The sequence below is a fragment of the Podarcis muralis genome, chromosome 3, assembly GCF_964188315.1.
Source record: "Podarcis muralis chromosome 3, rPodMur119.hap1.1, whole genome shotgun sequence".
NCBI classification, from domain to species: domain Eukaryota; kingdom Metazoa; phylum Chordata; class Lepidosauria; order Squamata; family Lacertidae; genus Podarcis; species Podarcis muralis.
Window position 1 is genome coordinate 28216820 of NC_135657.1, and position 19210 is coordinate 28236029.

General features: G+C 41.9%; 1 protein-coding gene across 6 annotated transcripts in view; it reads right to left on the reverse strand.

The window, feature by feature from the left end:
- Nucleotides 1-18261, reverse strand: part of ESRRG (estrogen related receptor gamma) — a 466084-nt gene extending 447823 nt beyond the window's left edge. For all 6 annotated transcript variants that reach the window (XM_028724635.2, XM_028724630.2, XM_028724637.2 and 3 more), the window contains exons 1-2: nucleotides 18138-18261; nucleotides 11402-11532 (exon numbers count right to left, since the gene is read on the reverse strand). In XM_028724635.2, coding sequence (XP_028580468.1) covers nucleotides 11402-11403 — 2 coding nt within the window. In that variant the 5' untranslated portion in view covers nucleotides 11404-11532; nucleotides 18138-18261. The remainder of the gene's footprint in view (nucleotides 1-11401; nucleotides 11533-18137) is intronic.
- Between the last annotated feature and the right edge of the window lie 949 nt (nucleotides 18262-19210).

The window sequence follows — 19210 nt, forward strand, 5'->3', positions numbered from 1 at the left end:
TATATTATTCTTATTGAATTATTGTGTTTGTATTTACTGTAGTTACTGCATCGTATTATATTAATCTTTGCACCACATTTGGGGGGGGGGGGCCTTGGCCAAAAAGCGGTATTGAAATAAACTTATGATGATGAACAACTTAATTGGAGAAAGCTAAGTTGCCGGTTCACAAGCTAGCAAATCAATGAAATAGCAGAAGACCAGCAGGGAAATGCATATTATACATTTTGTTATATTTCTCATTTTCAGATATTCCTACCAAAAGAAAACTAAAGATCAACAAGAACTGCACCAAGTGGGCCAACACCTCAATCAAACAACAGCAAGTCATGCAGTAAAAGAAGCTGGGATCCTGGAATATTTCTAATCAGCTGTTTGGAGGGCAAGGGGGAGCAGGGAGATTGGATGCTGTAATAGAGGGTAGGATTACCAGGGTTCCCACATGCAGCTTCAGGTGTGATCAGTGGCTGTTTGCATGCACAATTGCCCACACAGGGAGGGATATACACAGAGAAGCCTGTTAAAGAAGATAAGCAGCCTAGCTGCATTAGGTGCAAGTAACTATGTTATTTATAAACTGTTATAGGAGTATTGGTAAAGTGTATGGAACTTGGCTTTCCTACAATGTTCAGCCAGCTGCTTCATAGTAACTAATAATGACATCCAGTTGCTGTTGCTTTGAAAAGTTATAAAATGTATATTTTCTGTTTATTAGTATTTGTTTATGGTCTCTAGGGTTGCCATATGACCAGGTTGGCTGGCTTTTCATAGATTTGAGACTGGCCATCCAATGCTCATCTCATGCAGCTTTTCAGTTTTCATAACTGTTTATATCTGTATCTATAACTACATATACATATATATCTATGCATACAGATATATAGTTTGTATTCCTTGCAGAAATGTGCACACATCTGCATGTAGCATTCTGGGCAATTTAGAGAAGAACAAATCAACTCCCCACCTTCCACTGTTACAGCTGGTGAGAAAATAGGGGTCATCTCAGATATGATTGACATGGAAGCAACAATATTCATAGAGATAGGAAAATGCTTTAGAGTCAGAACAATGCTGTTGCTTTTTACCTCCCTTAGCTGGAAATGCTGGCTGCCCAGAAAAAAAGAGTTTAGAAATCGAGAATTTTAGAGTAGTTGGGTAGCAATTCTGGGTGCTTTGTCCACCAAGAAGCAAAACATACCAAAAAGACAAGAATTTAGGCTTTTTTCTAGCTCAACTCTTACTTCATGTGAATAAATATGGTTTTTAAAGCTTTTTAAACATATAGAAATTATTCTGTATGGCCAATACAAGATAAAAACTAGGTATCTGGGCTAGCTAATGGCTAAAGTGATAAGCCAGAATCTGAATTGATTTCCCCAAGTCTGGTGCTTTCCAGATGTTTTGGACTACAACTCCCATCTGCTTCAGCCAGCATAATCAGACATGATGGGACTTGTAGTCCAAAACCTCAGTAGGGCACCCAATTGGGGAAGGGTGATTTAGGCAAACCTCAATAAACTGTAGTTCATATGGCAACCCTCAAGGTGTGACTATAAACAAATACCAAGATAAAAGGTTCTTTTTGTGAGCATTGACTAAGTTATACATCAGAGGAAGGGGGAGAAGGAGGAAGGAATGCACAAGCCTGAAACTCAGCTCTGTCTTGCACACCAGCCACATTCTGATGTAACAATAAACAATGGTATATCACTACAAAAATTAACTTAGCCTCTCGTGGCTCAAGCACTCATCTCTCTCCTCCTCCTCCTCCACTCACACCACCAGGAGAATGAGTTCAGAAGCTTTTATTCTGCTTTAAACATACCAGTAGTTTACCATCATGTCCAAAATCAGACAAACTGTTTGGTCTTAACTATGTTTAGCTGAAAGAAGTCAACATATGTCTATGAATTATGAAGCTATTTTGTTTCAGCGAACTATGGTTCAGATCAGGCATAGGCAAACTCAGCCCTCCAGTGGTCAGGGATGATGGGACTTGTAGTCCCAAAACATCTGGAGGGCCGAGTTTGCCTACGTCTGGTTAAGATTAATAATAGTTTAGGGTTCAGGTGTAATGCTAAACTATGTTGCAAGCTCTTCACAGCCATATGAGCTTCTTTCATCCCTATAATGATAAAACAATGAATTGGGCCAGTATGTGGCCCTCATCATTCTTAGGAAGCATTTTAAACACCACTCTTAATTCATGCAGGAAGCAAGCCCATGATTGGCCCTGCTTTTCTCCTTTCTAGTCCTGAACTACTGCTTTTAGCTGACCATCAAGCTGATGGGAAGTGTCTAGCTGAAATGTTGCTGTCTGGATAAAAGCAGTGTGGTCATCCACCTCACTTTCTCTGTGATGATGTCAGGTGTTGCCACTGACAGGCAGCAGACAGCAGGATGAGGTAATTTTGACTGCTTCCTGGAGGAGGCACAACACAGTGGAAGCCAAGGTATGAGCTTTATGTATATGATTTTTCCTACAGATTAAAATGATAGAAGTTTTTTTTTTAATTCAGCAACAAATATATTATGCTATACACAGCAAAGTGACATATATGACTTAATTTATTGTTGTCTGCTTTCTAAGTCTTATTCCTGCCTTGCTAAAGTTGGTTTATGGGTTTAGGGAGATAAAAATATTATTTGAAACCTGAACACTTATTCAAGAGTGAGCTCATACTTTGAATGCCTAGCCAGAAATGGAATGGACACACTCGTCAGAATTAATTATCATGTATTTGATTTAACTGGCCCTTCAATTAGATTGTAAGAAAAATTAATTCATGATCCTAAGCAAATTTACTCAGATAATAAGCCTCACCAAGTTTAATGGTACTTAGTCTGTAGTAATATGTTTAGGACTACAGCAATACAGTGCGATTGTATGCATGATGACATTTCACCCCAGTCCCTGGATATTCTCAACCAGTTGTTTCATGCAGGTGTTCCAAAGAATGGAGGCCAGGACCTGTGTCCAGCCCACCCCCACCCCCCACCCCGCAAAGCTGTCACTAGAGCAATAAGAAATTCCTTAGCATCACCTTCTAGAAACAACATTCCAGATAGGTCAGCTTCTAGCTGAAATTGTTGATCCCACCACTGCTACCTTTTTGCTGCACATTTGCTTTATTTGTATGTTATAAAATAGAATAACTGGGCTGAAGATTTCTCATCCTGAGCTGGCTGGAAGCTTTATTTATCATGCTTAAAAATAATACTAAAGAAACAAATGGGATTCATTTGAAAGTTCTTGTTGCTGCTTGTTTGCTAGTGACTCATATCCACATTGTTCTCTACTAACGTTTCTGATCTATAGAAATGAATAGAATGGTTCCAATGTGAAAATCATGCCTGAGACCAAATGGTATGTTGAGCTTCTAAAAGTCTTTTTTTGTATGAGAGATAAGATACAGAAGTTCTCACATAAAAGTAAAGCCCTTATTACTTATTAGGAAAAAAAAAACCTAAGCAATTCTGCATGTATTTTATTTATTTCTTCTATGTTTGGGAGTTCTTACTTCAAATTAGGCATCCCAAATCATTTATCATGCAAATTGGAGTAGAGGATTATTTGTGTCTTAAGAAATTTGGATATAAATTTGTCCTTAAAAATATTTTTCATAGCTTTTTTTTTCTTTTTTCAATGTTTCTTGGACAATTTTATTGTATAGCATAATTGTATTTCTCATTGTTTCCACTAAACAATCTTCAAACATAAGTTTTATAATTACACATACCTTAAAGGTGTATCAAATATATATATATATATATATACACACACACACAGTGGTGCCTCGCAAGACGAAAAGAATTGTCTAGCGGTTTTTTCGTCTTGCGAAGCAACCCTATTAGCGGCTAAGTGGATTAGCGCTATTAGCGGTTTAGCGGCTATTAAAGGATTAGCGGCTAAGCTGCTAAAAGGCTATTAGCGGCTTAGCGGCTTAGAAAAAGGGGGGGAGCGAGAAAAAAAACGCAAGACTAGCAAGACGTTTCGTCTTGCGAAGCAAGCCCATAGGGAAAATCGTCTTGCGAAGCAACTCAGAAACGTAAAACCCTTTCGTCTAGCGGGTTTTCCGTCTTGTGAGGCATTCGTCTTGCGGGGCACCACTGTATATATATGCATGCATGAAAGCATGGTGAAATTATGAAAGTTTATACTTTAAAAAAAATCATTATGTTTTATGCTACAATATAGTATATTTATTATTTTATTTATTTAATCATTTAATCCTACACTTCAAACAAGGAGTTCACACAAGGCTATCTGCTCTTCTCATTTTTATCCTCACAACTCTTGAGGTAGGCTAGGCTGAGAGATAGTTAAGTATAGGTTACCCACTGACCTTCATGACTGAGCGGCACTTTGTACCCCGGCCTTCCCAGTCCAACATAGTCCAATGCTCTACCACACTACTTCTCAATATATCTCAGAGTATATAATACTAAAATTGTTTAAAATACAGTGGTACCTCTGGATGCGAACGGGATCTGTTCCGGAGCCCCGTTCGCATCCTGAAGCGAACGTAACCCGTGTCTGCGTGTTTGTGCGCAGGTCACGATTCGTCGCTTCCGCGCATGTGCGTGACATCATTTTGACCATCTGTGCATGTGTGAGCGGTAAAACCCGGAAGTAATGCACTCTGTTACTTCCGGGTCACCGCAGCGTGCAACCCGAAAATACTCATCCCGAAGCTACTTCAACCCAAGGTATGACTGTACTGCTGTCTTGGTTTGGAGGAAGGAGAGAAGAGCAAAAATAAGAAAATCCCTTGCCTAACCTTCCCTGCCATTGTTTTCCTCTCTGTGCATGATAAGGGTGAGTGTTTTCCTATAATGTTTCTAATACTTTCTGATGGAACCGGTTTTCATGCCTGGAAGTGCAGAAACAGTGCTGGTCACCCTAATGAATGACCTATGCTGGAGGAAAGACCAAGAGAGTACAACAGTTCCCATTTTTCAGACCCCATGAATTTCAAGATGTGCACAAATGTGTCCTTTTGTAAAAGCTCTGAGTTGGGAGTTAGACATTCTAACCTATCTGTAATATTGTTCCCAGAAGGTGATGCTTGGGAATTTATTCTTGCTATCATAGCATTTTTGCTGGGGCCCCCACAGGTCCTGACTTCTATGCTTTTGAACACCTGCATGAAACAACCTGGCTGAAGATATCCCAGGATCTAGTGTTAAATGTCATCAATATACTGATTACTTCCAACTCTACTTCTCCTTTACATCTGAGTCAAGTAAGGTAGTGGAAGTGCTGAATCAGTGTCTGGAATCAGTAATAGGCTGGATTAGGGCCAATAAACTGAAGCTCAGTCTTGGCATGATGGTGGTTCTGTGGGCAGGTGGTTTACCTGCTCCAAGTAAAGATGTCTGACCTGTTATGGATGGGATGACACTCTTGCTAAAGGATAAGCTTTGCATTTCAGGAGAAGATGCTGATAATGAGGGTCCCAAGCATTCCACCCACTTAAAAAGCCCCACTGGTTCCTAGTTCCTAGTTGAATGTTCTGAGCACATTCAAAGTGTTGGTGTTTACCTTTAAAGTCCTATGCTACTTGGAAGCAGGAAGGAATGCCTGCCCCTACATCAAACTACCCAAGAGCATTAAGGTGATCTTTGGAAGCACTCCTCAAGATGCCCCAAACAGAGGCGGATTTAGGGCAGCACAACCGATTCCCTTGCACTGGGCACCAAGCTGAAGGGGGTGCCAAAGGGCATCACAACTATGACATAGTACATGCACAGAATGGAAGGTGAGAGGTGAGGGGGAGCCAATTTTTGACCTCTCACAGGGTGCTAATGAAATTTGAAAGACCAAAGTCCGCCCCTGCCCCAAAACTGAAGTAAGGTCAGTGGTGACAAGGGAAAAGGCCTACTCAGTTGTAGTCCTTCCTGTCCATGGAATTCTCTACCTAGGGAACTTTACTGGGCTTCTACATTGTTGTTGTTCATGTGTGTCTGCATGTGAGTGTGCCAGGTGAAAACTTTTTTTTAATTTCCACAGACATTTTAAATGGTTTAGCTGCTGCTTTTAACAACTCTTTCACTGAGAGTGGTGGATAGTTTCCAGCCCTCAGGCCTAGTTAGGCCCACCAGGACTGTTCATTTGACCTGTGAGGCCATTTCAGCCAAGCCATGCCCATCTGCCCTACAGATAAAGACATGGCTGGATCAAATGAGTTTCTGCAAACACTGTGTGTCAGCTGATTGTTGGCCCTTGCAAACCACTTTGCCCTTGCCATTTGGGCAGAAACATTGTGATATCAGGTGAGTGACAAACAGGCAGCCTATTAGAAGCTTGCAGTCAGGACCTGACTACAGTAGGACTCTCCCCATCAGCAGCTGGCATTCAGAGGTTTGTATCCTTTGATGGTCTTATAGTGTGTGATTTTTTTCTAATCCTCTTCTAAAGACATTCAAGTTAATGGCCACCATTACATCTTGCGAGAGTGAATTCAATAGTTTAACTGTCTGCTGCTTGAAGAAGGGTTTTCTTCTGTCTGTCCCGATTCTTCCAACATTTGGCTGCATTGGATGGTCACAGCTTCTAGTATTATGAGAGAGGGAGAAAAGCATCTCTCTATCCAGTTTCTCCACTCTTATCTGCTATGCCTCTATCATGCCCATACTTTTCATACTTGTTGCAATTGTCTGCATTGGTGCCTTCAGTATTTTACCTTTAAGAAACTCCCATCCAACTTGGGACTCCCTTTTTATTCAAGTATTCCTGACTATGGGATTTCACCCACTAGTTCCTTAAAAAGTGAAAACTTATTATGCCAATAAAGTCTGAATGAATAAGTGAATGAATAAGTGAAAACTTATTAAGATCCTCACCTATTGACACAATCTTCAACATGGCTACTCAAAATTAACTTGTGTTGAGTTCATAACCCATTACACAGTTATCTGGAAATAAGTCACACTGAGTTCAAAAAGACTTCTTTCTGAATAGAAATGTATAGGATTGTGCTGCAAGTCACACTTATTTCTTTTAGACTGTAATCCATAAGTCTTGCGAGCAGTTACACAAGAATGAAACTTTAAAATAGTTCATTAAAATAGTCCTGGGTTTAAAATATATTTTCCTGTTTCCTGTTTTGCTTATTTTATTGTGTATTTTTTTCTTTCACTTTGTTTAAGATTAGGCAGAGAGAACTGATTTCTTTAGGTAATACTAATCTCTAATGCCTTTTGTCAAGCAGGCTCCAAATACACAAGGCATCCTAAGAAGCCTTTCTAAACTCTGCCATGCGATATTAAGGCTATTGAAGGGCACTAATGTGTTTGTGTGGGGTTTTTTTTTAAAAAAGGGGCTGGGAGATGAAGTTAAGCTTCAATACTTTTTTAATGTCATGTGTATTGTTTTAACAACTACAAATAGCAGGCACTGAGGGGCTGAGAACTGCAGCAGATTAAGGGGGTAACGCTTTTTTAAAACTTTGGAAAACTATAAAAATGTATTTGTTTTGTTGGGAATTTTCTGACAGGTAATTTTTAGACTGCACTGCTCAATGTTTTGTTTTAGTATATTGATACTAGATTTTTATTGACAGCATGTCTTTCAACTTTGTGCATTTGTGCATTGTGGATATTATGCTTTTTTACTTTGCTGCTTATTTTTTAAAATCCTTAGATATTTACAATATATAAATTGATTAATTAAATAATTAATTAAAAACAAATATTTCCCTCTGCCACAGACCTGATGAAGATTGTCCCTCCAAAGCTGATATTTGCATCAGGAGGAGGAACTCCCAGTGTAAGACTGAACGGAAAAGAGGTTGGATGGGAGATTATAAAAATGGATAAGGGAGATTATGGAGCTAGTTAGAGTGGTAGATGTTATTGGGAAGGGAAAGGAATGAACTATTAAAAGCAAGTGGTGGATGCAAGTCAATTCTGGAGGAATGATATGAAGAAAGGACAGGACAGAGACAGAAGAGGTGGGTGGAGGGAAAGGAATAAATGTAAAATAAACACTATCCTTTCTCTTAATTACAAAGCTAAGAATCTGAAGCTGGGATCCCCTCATGCAAATTAAAGGTCATTTGCTCATCGCACAAATATCTGCTTTAATAAAAATAAAAAGGACTGATGCATGTTCACTTGGAAGACTGCACTAATAAGTGATCAGTTTCATATATTAACAAATCATTGGAGATACAACACTTCTGCATTTACTCTCACATTGCCCAATGTCACCTCAAATGCAATGCTTTTCAATGAAAGCACCACACATTCATCAGTGAGTCATCAAGCTCTGAATCATCACAACGTGAGAAATAAAAAAGGATGTGAACCAATGCTATGGATTGTTTGCATTTGCTTTTACCTAATTTGAATGTGTTTTGGAATGTCCTAGTTCTTCCACAATGGATTTGAACCTCACGGGGCAGAGTACAATATTAGCAATGGATGCTTCTGCTCGAAAGGATAGTGGAAAAGTGGTTGTGATCATGAAAAGCAATAATTCATATAAATAAGTGGAAAATAACAGTAAATAGAGCCCAGGTTAGAGCAAGAGAGCACTGCTTTTTCCAATAAAATGGATAACTATCTTCATAAACACAGACAGAAATTTATCTTAAAAGTTTATGAAGAAATCATAGAATCTTAGAGTTGGAAGGGACCATTTGTGGTTTGTGGTTGCCAGACCCCTTTAATTCCACGATCAAGTCTTAAAATATAAACTAAGCTAGTTTACTCATGAGGTGATTTCCTGGTGGATGAACCATTATGAGAAACAAAGGAAAGGAGCTCTGAGGGAGACGGCAAATGTGTGGGGTCCGTCTCCTAGCCCCAGCCCGCAGTTAGATGGAAGGACAAAAGCTGGAGTTTAGAGCAGAGTTTTCAGGGATGTGACCTAGAAGTAAAGCAGGAGAAAGCACAATGTTTGATTTCCATTTGAATCCAAGGCTATGGCTATGGGACAAACAAGAGCCTTGTTGGGTGTTAATGCTGTGAACAACTCCAATGTAGGCTTAGGTTGTATATATGTGTAAATAAAGCAACTATCTTAAAGACACCACAGTCTCTGCTGTGCCTCGTTTCCAAAAACGAAACATTAACTCTGGGCAAGTGCCTTGAACCCCTGGAATCTTGCACTGCTCAGAGATTGGGGAGGCGTGCAGCAATATTATTAACCAATGAGATCAACATTTTCTTGCATGTTTTGGAACATGACATGTGGCACAAAGACAAAACCTTGACACTGCAAGACAAGAAAGATACTCAAGAATATTTCCCCACAAATCTGATACTAACACTTCAATCATGTTTGTGCAAACTTCTGGAAACAGAATAGCATGCCCTAGCATGAGGGATGAGATACAAATACATCATCAGAGTTCCTAAGCACGTCAAACTAGGATGTTCTAGTTACCTGAGCATATTAATGTTCTGCTGCTAAATATGCGGTAATTGACAATTGTGAGCTTTTGGGATTCATAGGTAGGGGTTGTTTAGGAAAAACCCTCAAACTCTGCTCTTTCAAAAGTGGTCAAAAAGACATTTTCTCTCCCCCCTTCCCTGTGATTTTCTGGCCTGTACGTCACTGTTTTGGGAGGGCATTCTGTACACTTTCTTTCTTTCTTTCTTTCTTTCTTTCTTTCTTTCTTTCTTTACCTTTTTCTTGAGTGTGAGGAATTGAGAAGGTGAGAAGAAAGACAAAAGTGAGGAGGAATGAAAAGTTCACAACTGGGTGTGGATGTGCTTGCCATTCTGCCTCCTCCAACTTAATGCAAGAGCTGTTCTCTAGGATGTCCTGTTTTAGCAATCATAATAAAAAGGTAGTTGAAAACATACAAAGGATGGCCCTGCCTGTTTTATTTCTAGGGTGCACGTGAGACATTATCAATCACAGCAAATGCTTTCAGCCTATTGTTTGTGCAATTCATCATTAAAAACATGTACTGTGGTCAGCCTTTGATAGAAACAAATGCATTCTTAACCAGGTTGCCTTATTTCTGGTTTGTGTGATCTGCTACCTGCTGTGTGCACCTGGCCCACTTTCAGCCGCATAGGTGACTTGCATGTGTGTGACCTGAAAAAGAGGTGAATAAAAGTCTTGCTTGCCTATGTGCCCTGGCCTGCCATCACCAATTCAACGGGTCAGTGGAAACAAGACTTCACATCTTCCCAAAGCAAGCCGGACAGACTAGGGCTTTGGAGGGGCAGCATGGAAGATAAAAGGCAACTCACTCGCTTTGCTGTCACTACCGCTCAATGAATAGGAGGCTTTACTGTCACCTATAAATGGCCCTGGATCGAAGTCACTTTTTCCACATGAGGCAGCAAAGTTCGAGCACAGTCCCTGCAAGTTCCTGCTGCTATTTTCTGGGACTGCGCTGGCCCCTCAGCTATGTGCCTAGGCATGGCAAGCCTCCTTCCATGCCAAATGCCCACCAGTCCATCCTGGGAGCTTGGTACCAAAAAATGTATGTCCCACTAAGCTCCCCTGAACTTTGCACGGGAGAGGCACACAGAGCCACTCACTGTGACTCTTTTACTTCCCTTGTTTTATGAATAGAGGTGACTTCCAGGGCACGATACCTCTGTCTTTGTTAATTTCATGCCACACTAAAGTGGGAACAGAGCAAATGCAGATGCAGTCTCCTTCCAATACACACTCTGCTCCCTAGAAGACCGTTTTCCTGGCAATTGACCGAGTCCAATATCAGCAACACACCTGCCTCATTAAAAGCCTCACTTTCCGGCTCATACAGATTTGCATTCCTCTCCAGTGTTTCCCTGGCGCACAACCCGCAATTTAACGCGTAGGCTGGATGGATGCAAGTGGCATTAGAAAGGATAAGAGCAGCAGGGGATAATGTGAGCTCCTCATGTGAAAGAGGCTATCTAGGACCCTCTGTCCCCTTTTCAGAGAAAACTCTGCCTCTTTTGCTGAATTTTTTGCCTGTCTATAGATGACATTTGGAGGCAGCTGTCCTCCAGTCACTTTTGTTGCAGAATTGCAAAGATTCCCCCTTCGAGGGCTTTTAATAATACAGAGATTGTCAACCCCTGCGTTGCTAGACCCTGGAGGGTTGGGGTTTGCTCTAAACTTCTTGGAAAGATAATAATTTGAAGGAAAGCGCACGATAATTCTGCTGACTCGGGACAAGGCGTTCGCCTAGAAAACCTTGACTCTTCTCCCTGTTTCTCCCATCCGTCCCACTGTTCTTCCCTTTCCCCTGCTTTTCCTCTCGCTCTTCCATCGCTGCTTTCAAACAGTCGAGAGATACAAATCACGACGATTCCCTCCCCTCACCCCCGCTCCCCACAATTCACGTGCAATAAGGAACTAAAAGGGAATACTAAAGAAGGAGGGAAGCCAGGAGGGAAGATAGCAGCGCAAAATGCAATCGATCGATCGAGGAAAGGTACTCACATGACTGTGGAGCGAGCGGCTTTACACGGACTCTCAGAAAGCTGAAGGTCTCCTCTCGGCCCGTTTTTGTTTGTAGCTCGTCCTCTGCGCAGCTCCCGCAGCAAAGCGATCAAAAGCTGCAACACCGATCGCTTTGCAAAAGGGAACAAACACGGGAGGGTTTGTATTACTCCAGATTCTTGTATGTAGCCTATAAATAGCGAACTTTTAGATGGAAGCAGCTAACAAATGAGAAGAGAAGGCGTAATTTTGCACGGAGACACCCCCCCCCCCCTGCTTTCCGGGGCAGTTGCTGGAGCTGATAGTTGTGGGTGTATTACAGCGAAGGAACTGGGCTTGATAGTGATTATGAATGTAGAATGTGTGGGGTTTTTTGTTTTGCTAAGCTAGTGGCATTCTGCCTCCCCTTGTTGACTACTGGTGCCTGGCAAAAATGTATCCGAATATTGCCGATATATTTAGAATAATAATGGAGATGGGGAATCTGTATAAAGGGGGGGCCCTATAAAGCATTAGCTTTCTCGTAGGTTAAACTTGAAATTTTGAAAGCCTGTGTTCCATATATCTGTCATGAACCCACTGAGTGACCTTGAGCAAATCACCCTCTTTGAATCAGTCTTCCATCTGTGAAATGGGATTCACATGGCTATCTCACATGGCTGTTGAGAACACAGCAGGAGTATAGAAGTACTAATAATTGGTGAACTCATCCGCAGCTTATTTGGAATAGGAGTAGGAGAGAATAGATGCTACTGTACAGATGACCAATATCTTCTCACTAAGTAAACTTTGGTACCACACAAGCGTAGCGTTTGTCTATTCAGGCTAGAGTCACCATTGTTATAGGGCACTATTTGGTGGAATTGCCCTAACGTCTTCTGAGGATGGGACTATCTTTCTTCTCCTTCATTTACGTTAATAGATTCTGAAGTATTGGCGTTTTCGCGGAGGGGGGAGCTTCCCCCTCATCAAGGCGGCCCGTGGCTCACCTCTGGGGGCCATTGATTTCCGAGAGCTGGAGGGACTGGCTCCCTGTCAGCGGCGGAGCTGCCGCTGCTAAGGATCCTGAGCCCTGCAGCTCCGAGAGGGGTTTCCTCCCCGTGACAGGTAGCTGTCAGAGCTGCCCGGGTAGGAAGTGCTGACCTGTCTAAAGAAATGCATCTGCGTCTCTGAGAATTTTCCGGACAGATGTTGCCAGTTCACTCCGCGGAGGCTTCCATCAATTTGCGCACACTGAGTGGAGTTGATGACTGTTTGGGTTTGGCAGCGGCGGGGAGTTGTGTGTGTGCGTGGATGTGTGTGTGATGCCATCAGACATCCTGTGGCACCGACTCTCTGGGAAATGTCCGCTCCTATACAATAGGGCTTCTCAAACTCCCTCGCAGCCAGGCTGTGCCTCACAAAAACTAACGCTGGAAAGTCATGGGGAAAGATGACTTTGAGTTCGTTCCCCTTTGGGCTTTTCTCAGCTTGGCTCCTTTTAAAATCATACTTTTTATCTTTCTTTTCTTCCTGCTTCTTCCAGACTTTCTTTCTTTCTTTCTTTCTTTCTTTCTTTCTTTCTTTCTTTCTTTCTTTCTTTCTGAAGTTTGTTTTATCTTTTCCTGTTATGTGTCTTCCTCTCTTTTTGTCTTCTCCCTTTCCAGATTTTCTCTTTTGCTTCTCAATTTTCTCTTGCTTTTAATTACTGACCTAGCTTATTTCACAGCTCCCAAGGAAAAGCATGCAAAATCACTGAGGTTTTAAGGTACATCAGTGAACATGTTACTCATTTTAGGTCAAAGGCATAATTCATTATTTGAAAACTATGGTTCTTGTATTCAAGCCGCCAACCAGTGAACTTGGTTTCAAAGCAGGTGGCAAGAAACTGTGGATTAAATATAGTAAATCCATATGGGTATTGTTATTTTTTCAAAGAGACAGAAAGATGCTTACTTTGACACTTAGCAACCTGGATTCCATTCAGGATTCTTAAATGATTCAAGGTCATGGTCCTGTGCACAGTTACAGGTAAGTAACTACGTAGGGCTGTGACTTTAAAGTAGTTTAAAATATGAAACATGACTCCCACCCAACTGTCAAGACTTGGAGAGAACATACACCCAGGAAATGTGGTCGTGTGCCCTCATGCACATGTGCGTACGCAACATCAAAGAAGAATATGTATGGGCATATTTAGGGTTTGCAAACCCCTTGACCCAAAATAAACATGCATTTTTATACATTTAAAAACCTGACCAGACATAACTTCTATCATTATTAAGATGAGCATTTGATGATTTATAAGCAGGAGGAACTTTAAAAGAGGGATTTTGTAAAATGTGCCGTTGCTTTTTTTCATATATACCCCCCTTCATTTTCTCTCTCTTTCAGACAGAGAGATTTGGGGGCAGGACACTGATCACTGAATAATCCTGTTTGTATGGAACTTGTTAAATAGGATAAATAGGACATTCATCTAATTAATAAACGCTACAGTGACTCACACTGATTTACACAGGATTTAGTACACACTTTTGCATCCTTGAGAATGTGTTTTGTGCCAACAGAGGGAAAGCCGGCCTTCTTCTTTAGTAAACTTTTTGTTGGCCTGTAATCTGAATCTATCTATAGGACCAAGGTCAAGTAACTACTAAAACAAAAACCCCTCTTGTGTTATGAGGAAAACTGCATCTGTAACACCCTCTTCCCATTTGGGAGAAGTGGGAGAAGAATTCCTGTTTTCTCTCTGTGAACCAAAAGACAGAGTAACACACAGCAGTCTCCACATTAGAACAATTCGCCTTTTACTTATCTCTTATTTATTACATAAATAACTTAGCCTCTTTAGAACTTACTACCTTGTGTTCTTTCACTAAATAAGAATATACCCAACTTTAATGCTGCTTCTCCACCCACTACTTACCATTTGCAAGATCTGTATTAAATGTTTATAAGACCATACTGCACCTAACAGGACTTGGTTCATTTTGATTGACAGCAGGTTGGTCTTGTGGGCTGCTAATCCTTGTATAGCTTAGCTTTGTAGCCCGCCCCATTCTCTTTTCCAAGTCAAGTCTAAGGAAACCTAAAAATTGACGCTTTAATACTCCAAAACTGTGTGTGGGGCCAGTGTTTAGCTTGCAATAATTATGCAGAATTTAAGTTTATTCTTCATGCAGAATCCAAATTAAAACACCTCACTTGCAAATATTTTGTGATGTGATTTTAGCACACAAATGAAAGTTTAAAAGTTTTGATGCAGGCTTGTGCTAATGTTATTCTTGATAAAAGCTAGAAAATAGAGAGCACAGATTGTTAACTGGAAATGGATTATTATTTGGGTGTGATAAAAATGAAGGAAAAGGACAATAACTCTGGTAGAGCACATGTTTTTGCATGCACATGGTCCCAAGAGCATCTCTAGCAAGAAGGACACGTAATGGGGGGTGGGGGGACCTCAGACTCTGGAGACCTCCTGCCAGTCAGAGTAAATACTAATGGCTAGATGGACTAATGGCACGGGGAACCTGCAGCCATCCAGATGTTGTTAAACTACATCTTCCATCATTCCTGATCACTGGCCATGATAGCTAGGGTTGATGGAAGTTGGAAATCGGCAATATCTGGAAGACTATGACATGTGTCCATAAGATAGGCTGGGGATGGCTGGAGTGTTAGGCAAAGAGGAGGTGTGGAAGGGTTAAAGTAGATAATTGCAAGAAAAAGTAGTTTAAGAAAGGGAGAAGGAAATAAAGATAGGATGGAGGAAAGACTAATGTGGGGACATTGATAGAACTGGGAATAAGTTTGAGGGAACTCAGGGAGGTGTGTTATGAGGAATAAATGCAGGTTGTCCTGCCCTATGTCTGTTGAACCTGGGATTTTTTCACCTAGAATCCCTTTTATTGAAAATTAAAGGATGAAAGCCCATCAACCTAGCTACCTTTATCAAGAACTATGGGCAAAGTTTAATCACATTGGCCATCACCGTTTGAAATAGCGGCATGCGTTTGTGAACAAGCCATGACAGATTTTTTTTATATATATCACCCGATCTCGCCTCAAACACTACTTTCAACAGAGGCAGTTGTGTAAAATTTCACTCGTTCTACACAAGGTTAATACAAAATAAAACTGAAATCTAACTAAAAATACTTAGAAACACGGAGCTCACAGAGCTGTTCATGTGGGATGAAAATTTGTATATGACATAATGACCCCCCCCCCCGCATTACCTGCCAGTTCTCAAAGCATGCTTGGCTATTTCTTCCAATGAATGAATTTTCCATTTTTTTCCATACACAGATCCATAGATCCATCTGGAACCCCTAGTAATATGGATTTACATAAACGAGGTGCAGCCTGCTGTTATCACTAGACATAATGGCCAAACATATTGTGATGCACTTAGGGTGACTTGAATCCAGTGAGATCTTCTGCATTGTACTATATGAGGATCTTCTGTCATGCAGAAAGGGACGGATTGTACTAGAATACGTATGAAATAATCAAACTGGTTTCTTCTCTGAAACCAGAATCAGAAATCTATACTTTTCAAAAGTAACTGTATTTCAGAGGCAAAACTTTTCACAAGTCATCAAACTTCCAGGCTCTTTCTCACACAGATTTGAACTAACACCTCCGTCAGCTCTAGGCAAATGAAGGGCAAAAGTTCTGAAACTGGACATTGCAACCCAGTACTGAAGTGTGACTGAAGTGCAAACAGCTCCTGTCCTCAGATCCAATTGAGACTGTTTTGTTATGGCTTGTTTTCTGAGTTTACTTTTTGACTTTTTACAGTCAATGAGCAATTAAAGATTGCAGGCACCCAAATATCATGAGGGTACTATTAGATTTTGCTTTTTCAAATGTGATATGAATAATATTCTTTCTTTCTATCCACCCATAAATTATCCTGTCTCTGTGCTACTATGTATTTCTTTTTACCTTTCACTCAAGAATGGAGGCGTAAAAAGATGCATGGGGATGTTAACACAGGGTGGAAAGATGAGAAACTTAATTGCATGAATCTTTGCTTCAAGTGGATTTTTTTAAAGCTTCTAATACTTCCTCAAGATAGTTAAAGACATTGTTTTCAAAGTGTGCTGTTTAAACAAACTTGATGGAAAGGAAGTTGAAAATAAGTTACAGAGATGGACCAACCTGCTTTATTTATGGGGAACATGTGAGACATTATTTAAACCTGGAGGGGGACCCTTTTATAGACAATCCTTTGATAGAAACGATTGTCATTTTCACTAGATTCCCTTATTTTTGGTTTGTGTGATCTGCTACCTGCCATCTATGCCTGGCCCACTTTCAGCCCCACAGGTGCCTTGCATTGTGTGCATAACTGTGTGTGACCTGAAATGCAGGTGAATAAAAGTCTCACCTGCCTACCTGCCCTAGCCTGCCAAGGTCAATTCAACGGGTCAGCGGAAACAAGGCTTCACGTCTTCCCCGACCGAGCGAGGACAGACTAGAGCTTTGAAGGGGCAGCGTGGAGGCTAAAAGGCAGCTCACTCGCTTTGCTGTCACTGCCGCTCATTGAAAAGGAGGCTTTACTGTCGCCTATAAATGGCCCTGGATCGAAGTCACTTTTTCCACATGAGGCAGCAAAGTTCGAGCACAGTCCCTGCAAGTTCTTGCTGCTATTTTCTGGGACTGCGCTGGCCCCTCAGCTATGTGCCTAGGCATGGCAAGCCTCCTTCCATGCCAAATGCCCACCAGTCCATCCTGGGAGCTTGGTACCAAGCAATGCGAATCCCACCACTCCCACCCCTCCGCCTGAACTTTGCACGGAGACGGAACGAAACACACACAGCCACTCACTGGGGCTCTTTCGCTTTCCTACTCCTGCCCTTCTTCTTTTATGAATAGAGGTGACTTCCAGGGCACGATGCCTCTACCTTTGTTAATTTCATGCCACGCTAAACTGGGATCAGAGCCCAGGTCCCGCAGATCTCAATTCTGCTGCACACCCTGCTCTCCAGAAGGGTTTTTCTGTCCCTGGCAATCGTTTATATCCCTTTTAAGCAACACACCTGCCTCGGTAAAAGCCCCATTTTCCTGCTCAGATTTACATTCCTCTCCAGTCCGCCCTGTCCCACCGGCACAAAACCTGCAATTTAACGCGTAGGCTATATGCAATTGGGGGGGGGGGTTTACTTCATTGTGACGGAGGGGGGTGCTTGGGAATGCTTGAAAAGCAGAGAAAGCTTATACATTTGGGAGGATACGAGGCAGCGCATGGGTACTGGCTAAGGTTCTTTTCGCACTCTTCTACAGGCTCCCTGGGGCCCTCTTTCCTCGTCTTCTGAAAGAGTGAACTTAAGCCTCCTTTGCAGAATTTGCAGCCTGTTTCTTTATCATATTAGGCGGCAGCTGCCCAGTGCCCACCAGTCATTTTTGGCTTGCGAAGTATCTGTGATCCCTGTAATCCTTGGGCTTTGGTTCTCATACGGATCTTATCCGTCCGATATTGCCCAATTTTAGGAGGAATGTCTAACTGCCACTATCAGGAGAATTGGAACGAAGCGACACATGGTCATTTTGCTGCACGTTCTCAGCTGATTTAGACTCGGGAGACAAGGTAGTCACTTAGCAAACCTTTCTCTCTCTCTCCGTGGTGCCTTCCGACACCCACTTTTCATTTACTATACCCCCCTCCTCCCCTTTCATAATTGCTTTCCGCTCACCAAGAATACAAACCTTACACATTTTTGCGGGGCGGGGGTCATAGGGAGGTACTCACATGGCTGTGCGGCGAGCAGTTTACACGGACTCTCTGCAGCTTGGAGGTCTGCTCTCAGCCCGCTTTGATTGTAGCTCGTCCTCTGCGCAGCTCTCGAAGCAAAGCGATCAAAAGCTGCAACACCGGTCACTTTGCAAAAGGGAACAAACACAGGAGGGTTTGTATTACTCCACGTTCGTGTGTGTAGCCTATAAATAGCGAAGTTTTTGATGGAACCAGCTAACAAATGAGAGGAGAAGGCGTAATTTTGCGCAGGGAGCCCCCCTTTCTCTTTGGAAGATTAAACCCCCCAGGCAGTTGCTAGGGCTGAAAATTGAGGGTGTATTGTAGCAAAGGAATTGGGTATGGTGGTGATTATGCATGTGTTTATTGAGGGTTGTTAGGGTACTGTCGTGCTTTCTCGAGACATGCACGCGGGCGCGCGCACGCACACAAACCACATTTGCTTGAGACTGACCAGAGTTAGAATCACTAACTGCACTTCAAAAGTTCTTAATGATAAAGGGATGGGGCTGAGAAGAGTGGGGTGAGGCACAAAAGGGTTGTTTAGAGAATGTGGCGGAATCAAGAGTGAGAGATTCTGGGACAGCTGAGTGAGGGCTCTTTTAAATCAGCCCGTTCCTTTAATTCTGCTTAGGAACCTATAAGCCCAGAGGATGCATTACTGCAAAGCACTTCGCAAACTAAAATATATCTTTTATACAAAAATAATTTCCCTCCTACCCACTTTTTTATTTTTAAGCGTCGGACACAGATCACTCTTTGTCCTTCTTATTACAGAAAGATCCCCATCTCCTGAACTTGGGGGCATTGCGCTGACCAGTAACTTGGCACCAAATAAACTTTTGGAACACACAAGCGTAGCGTTTGTCTATGCAGCCTAGGCTCACCATTGTTATTGGGCACTGTTTGGTGGAATTGCCCTAACGTCTTGTGAGGATGGGACTATCTTTCTTCTCCTTCATTTACGTTAATAGATTCTGAAGTATTGGCGTTTTCGCGGAGGGGGGAGCTTCCCCCTCATCAAGGCGGCCCGTGGCTCACCTCTGGGGGCCATTGATTTCCGAGAGCTG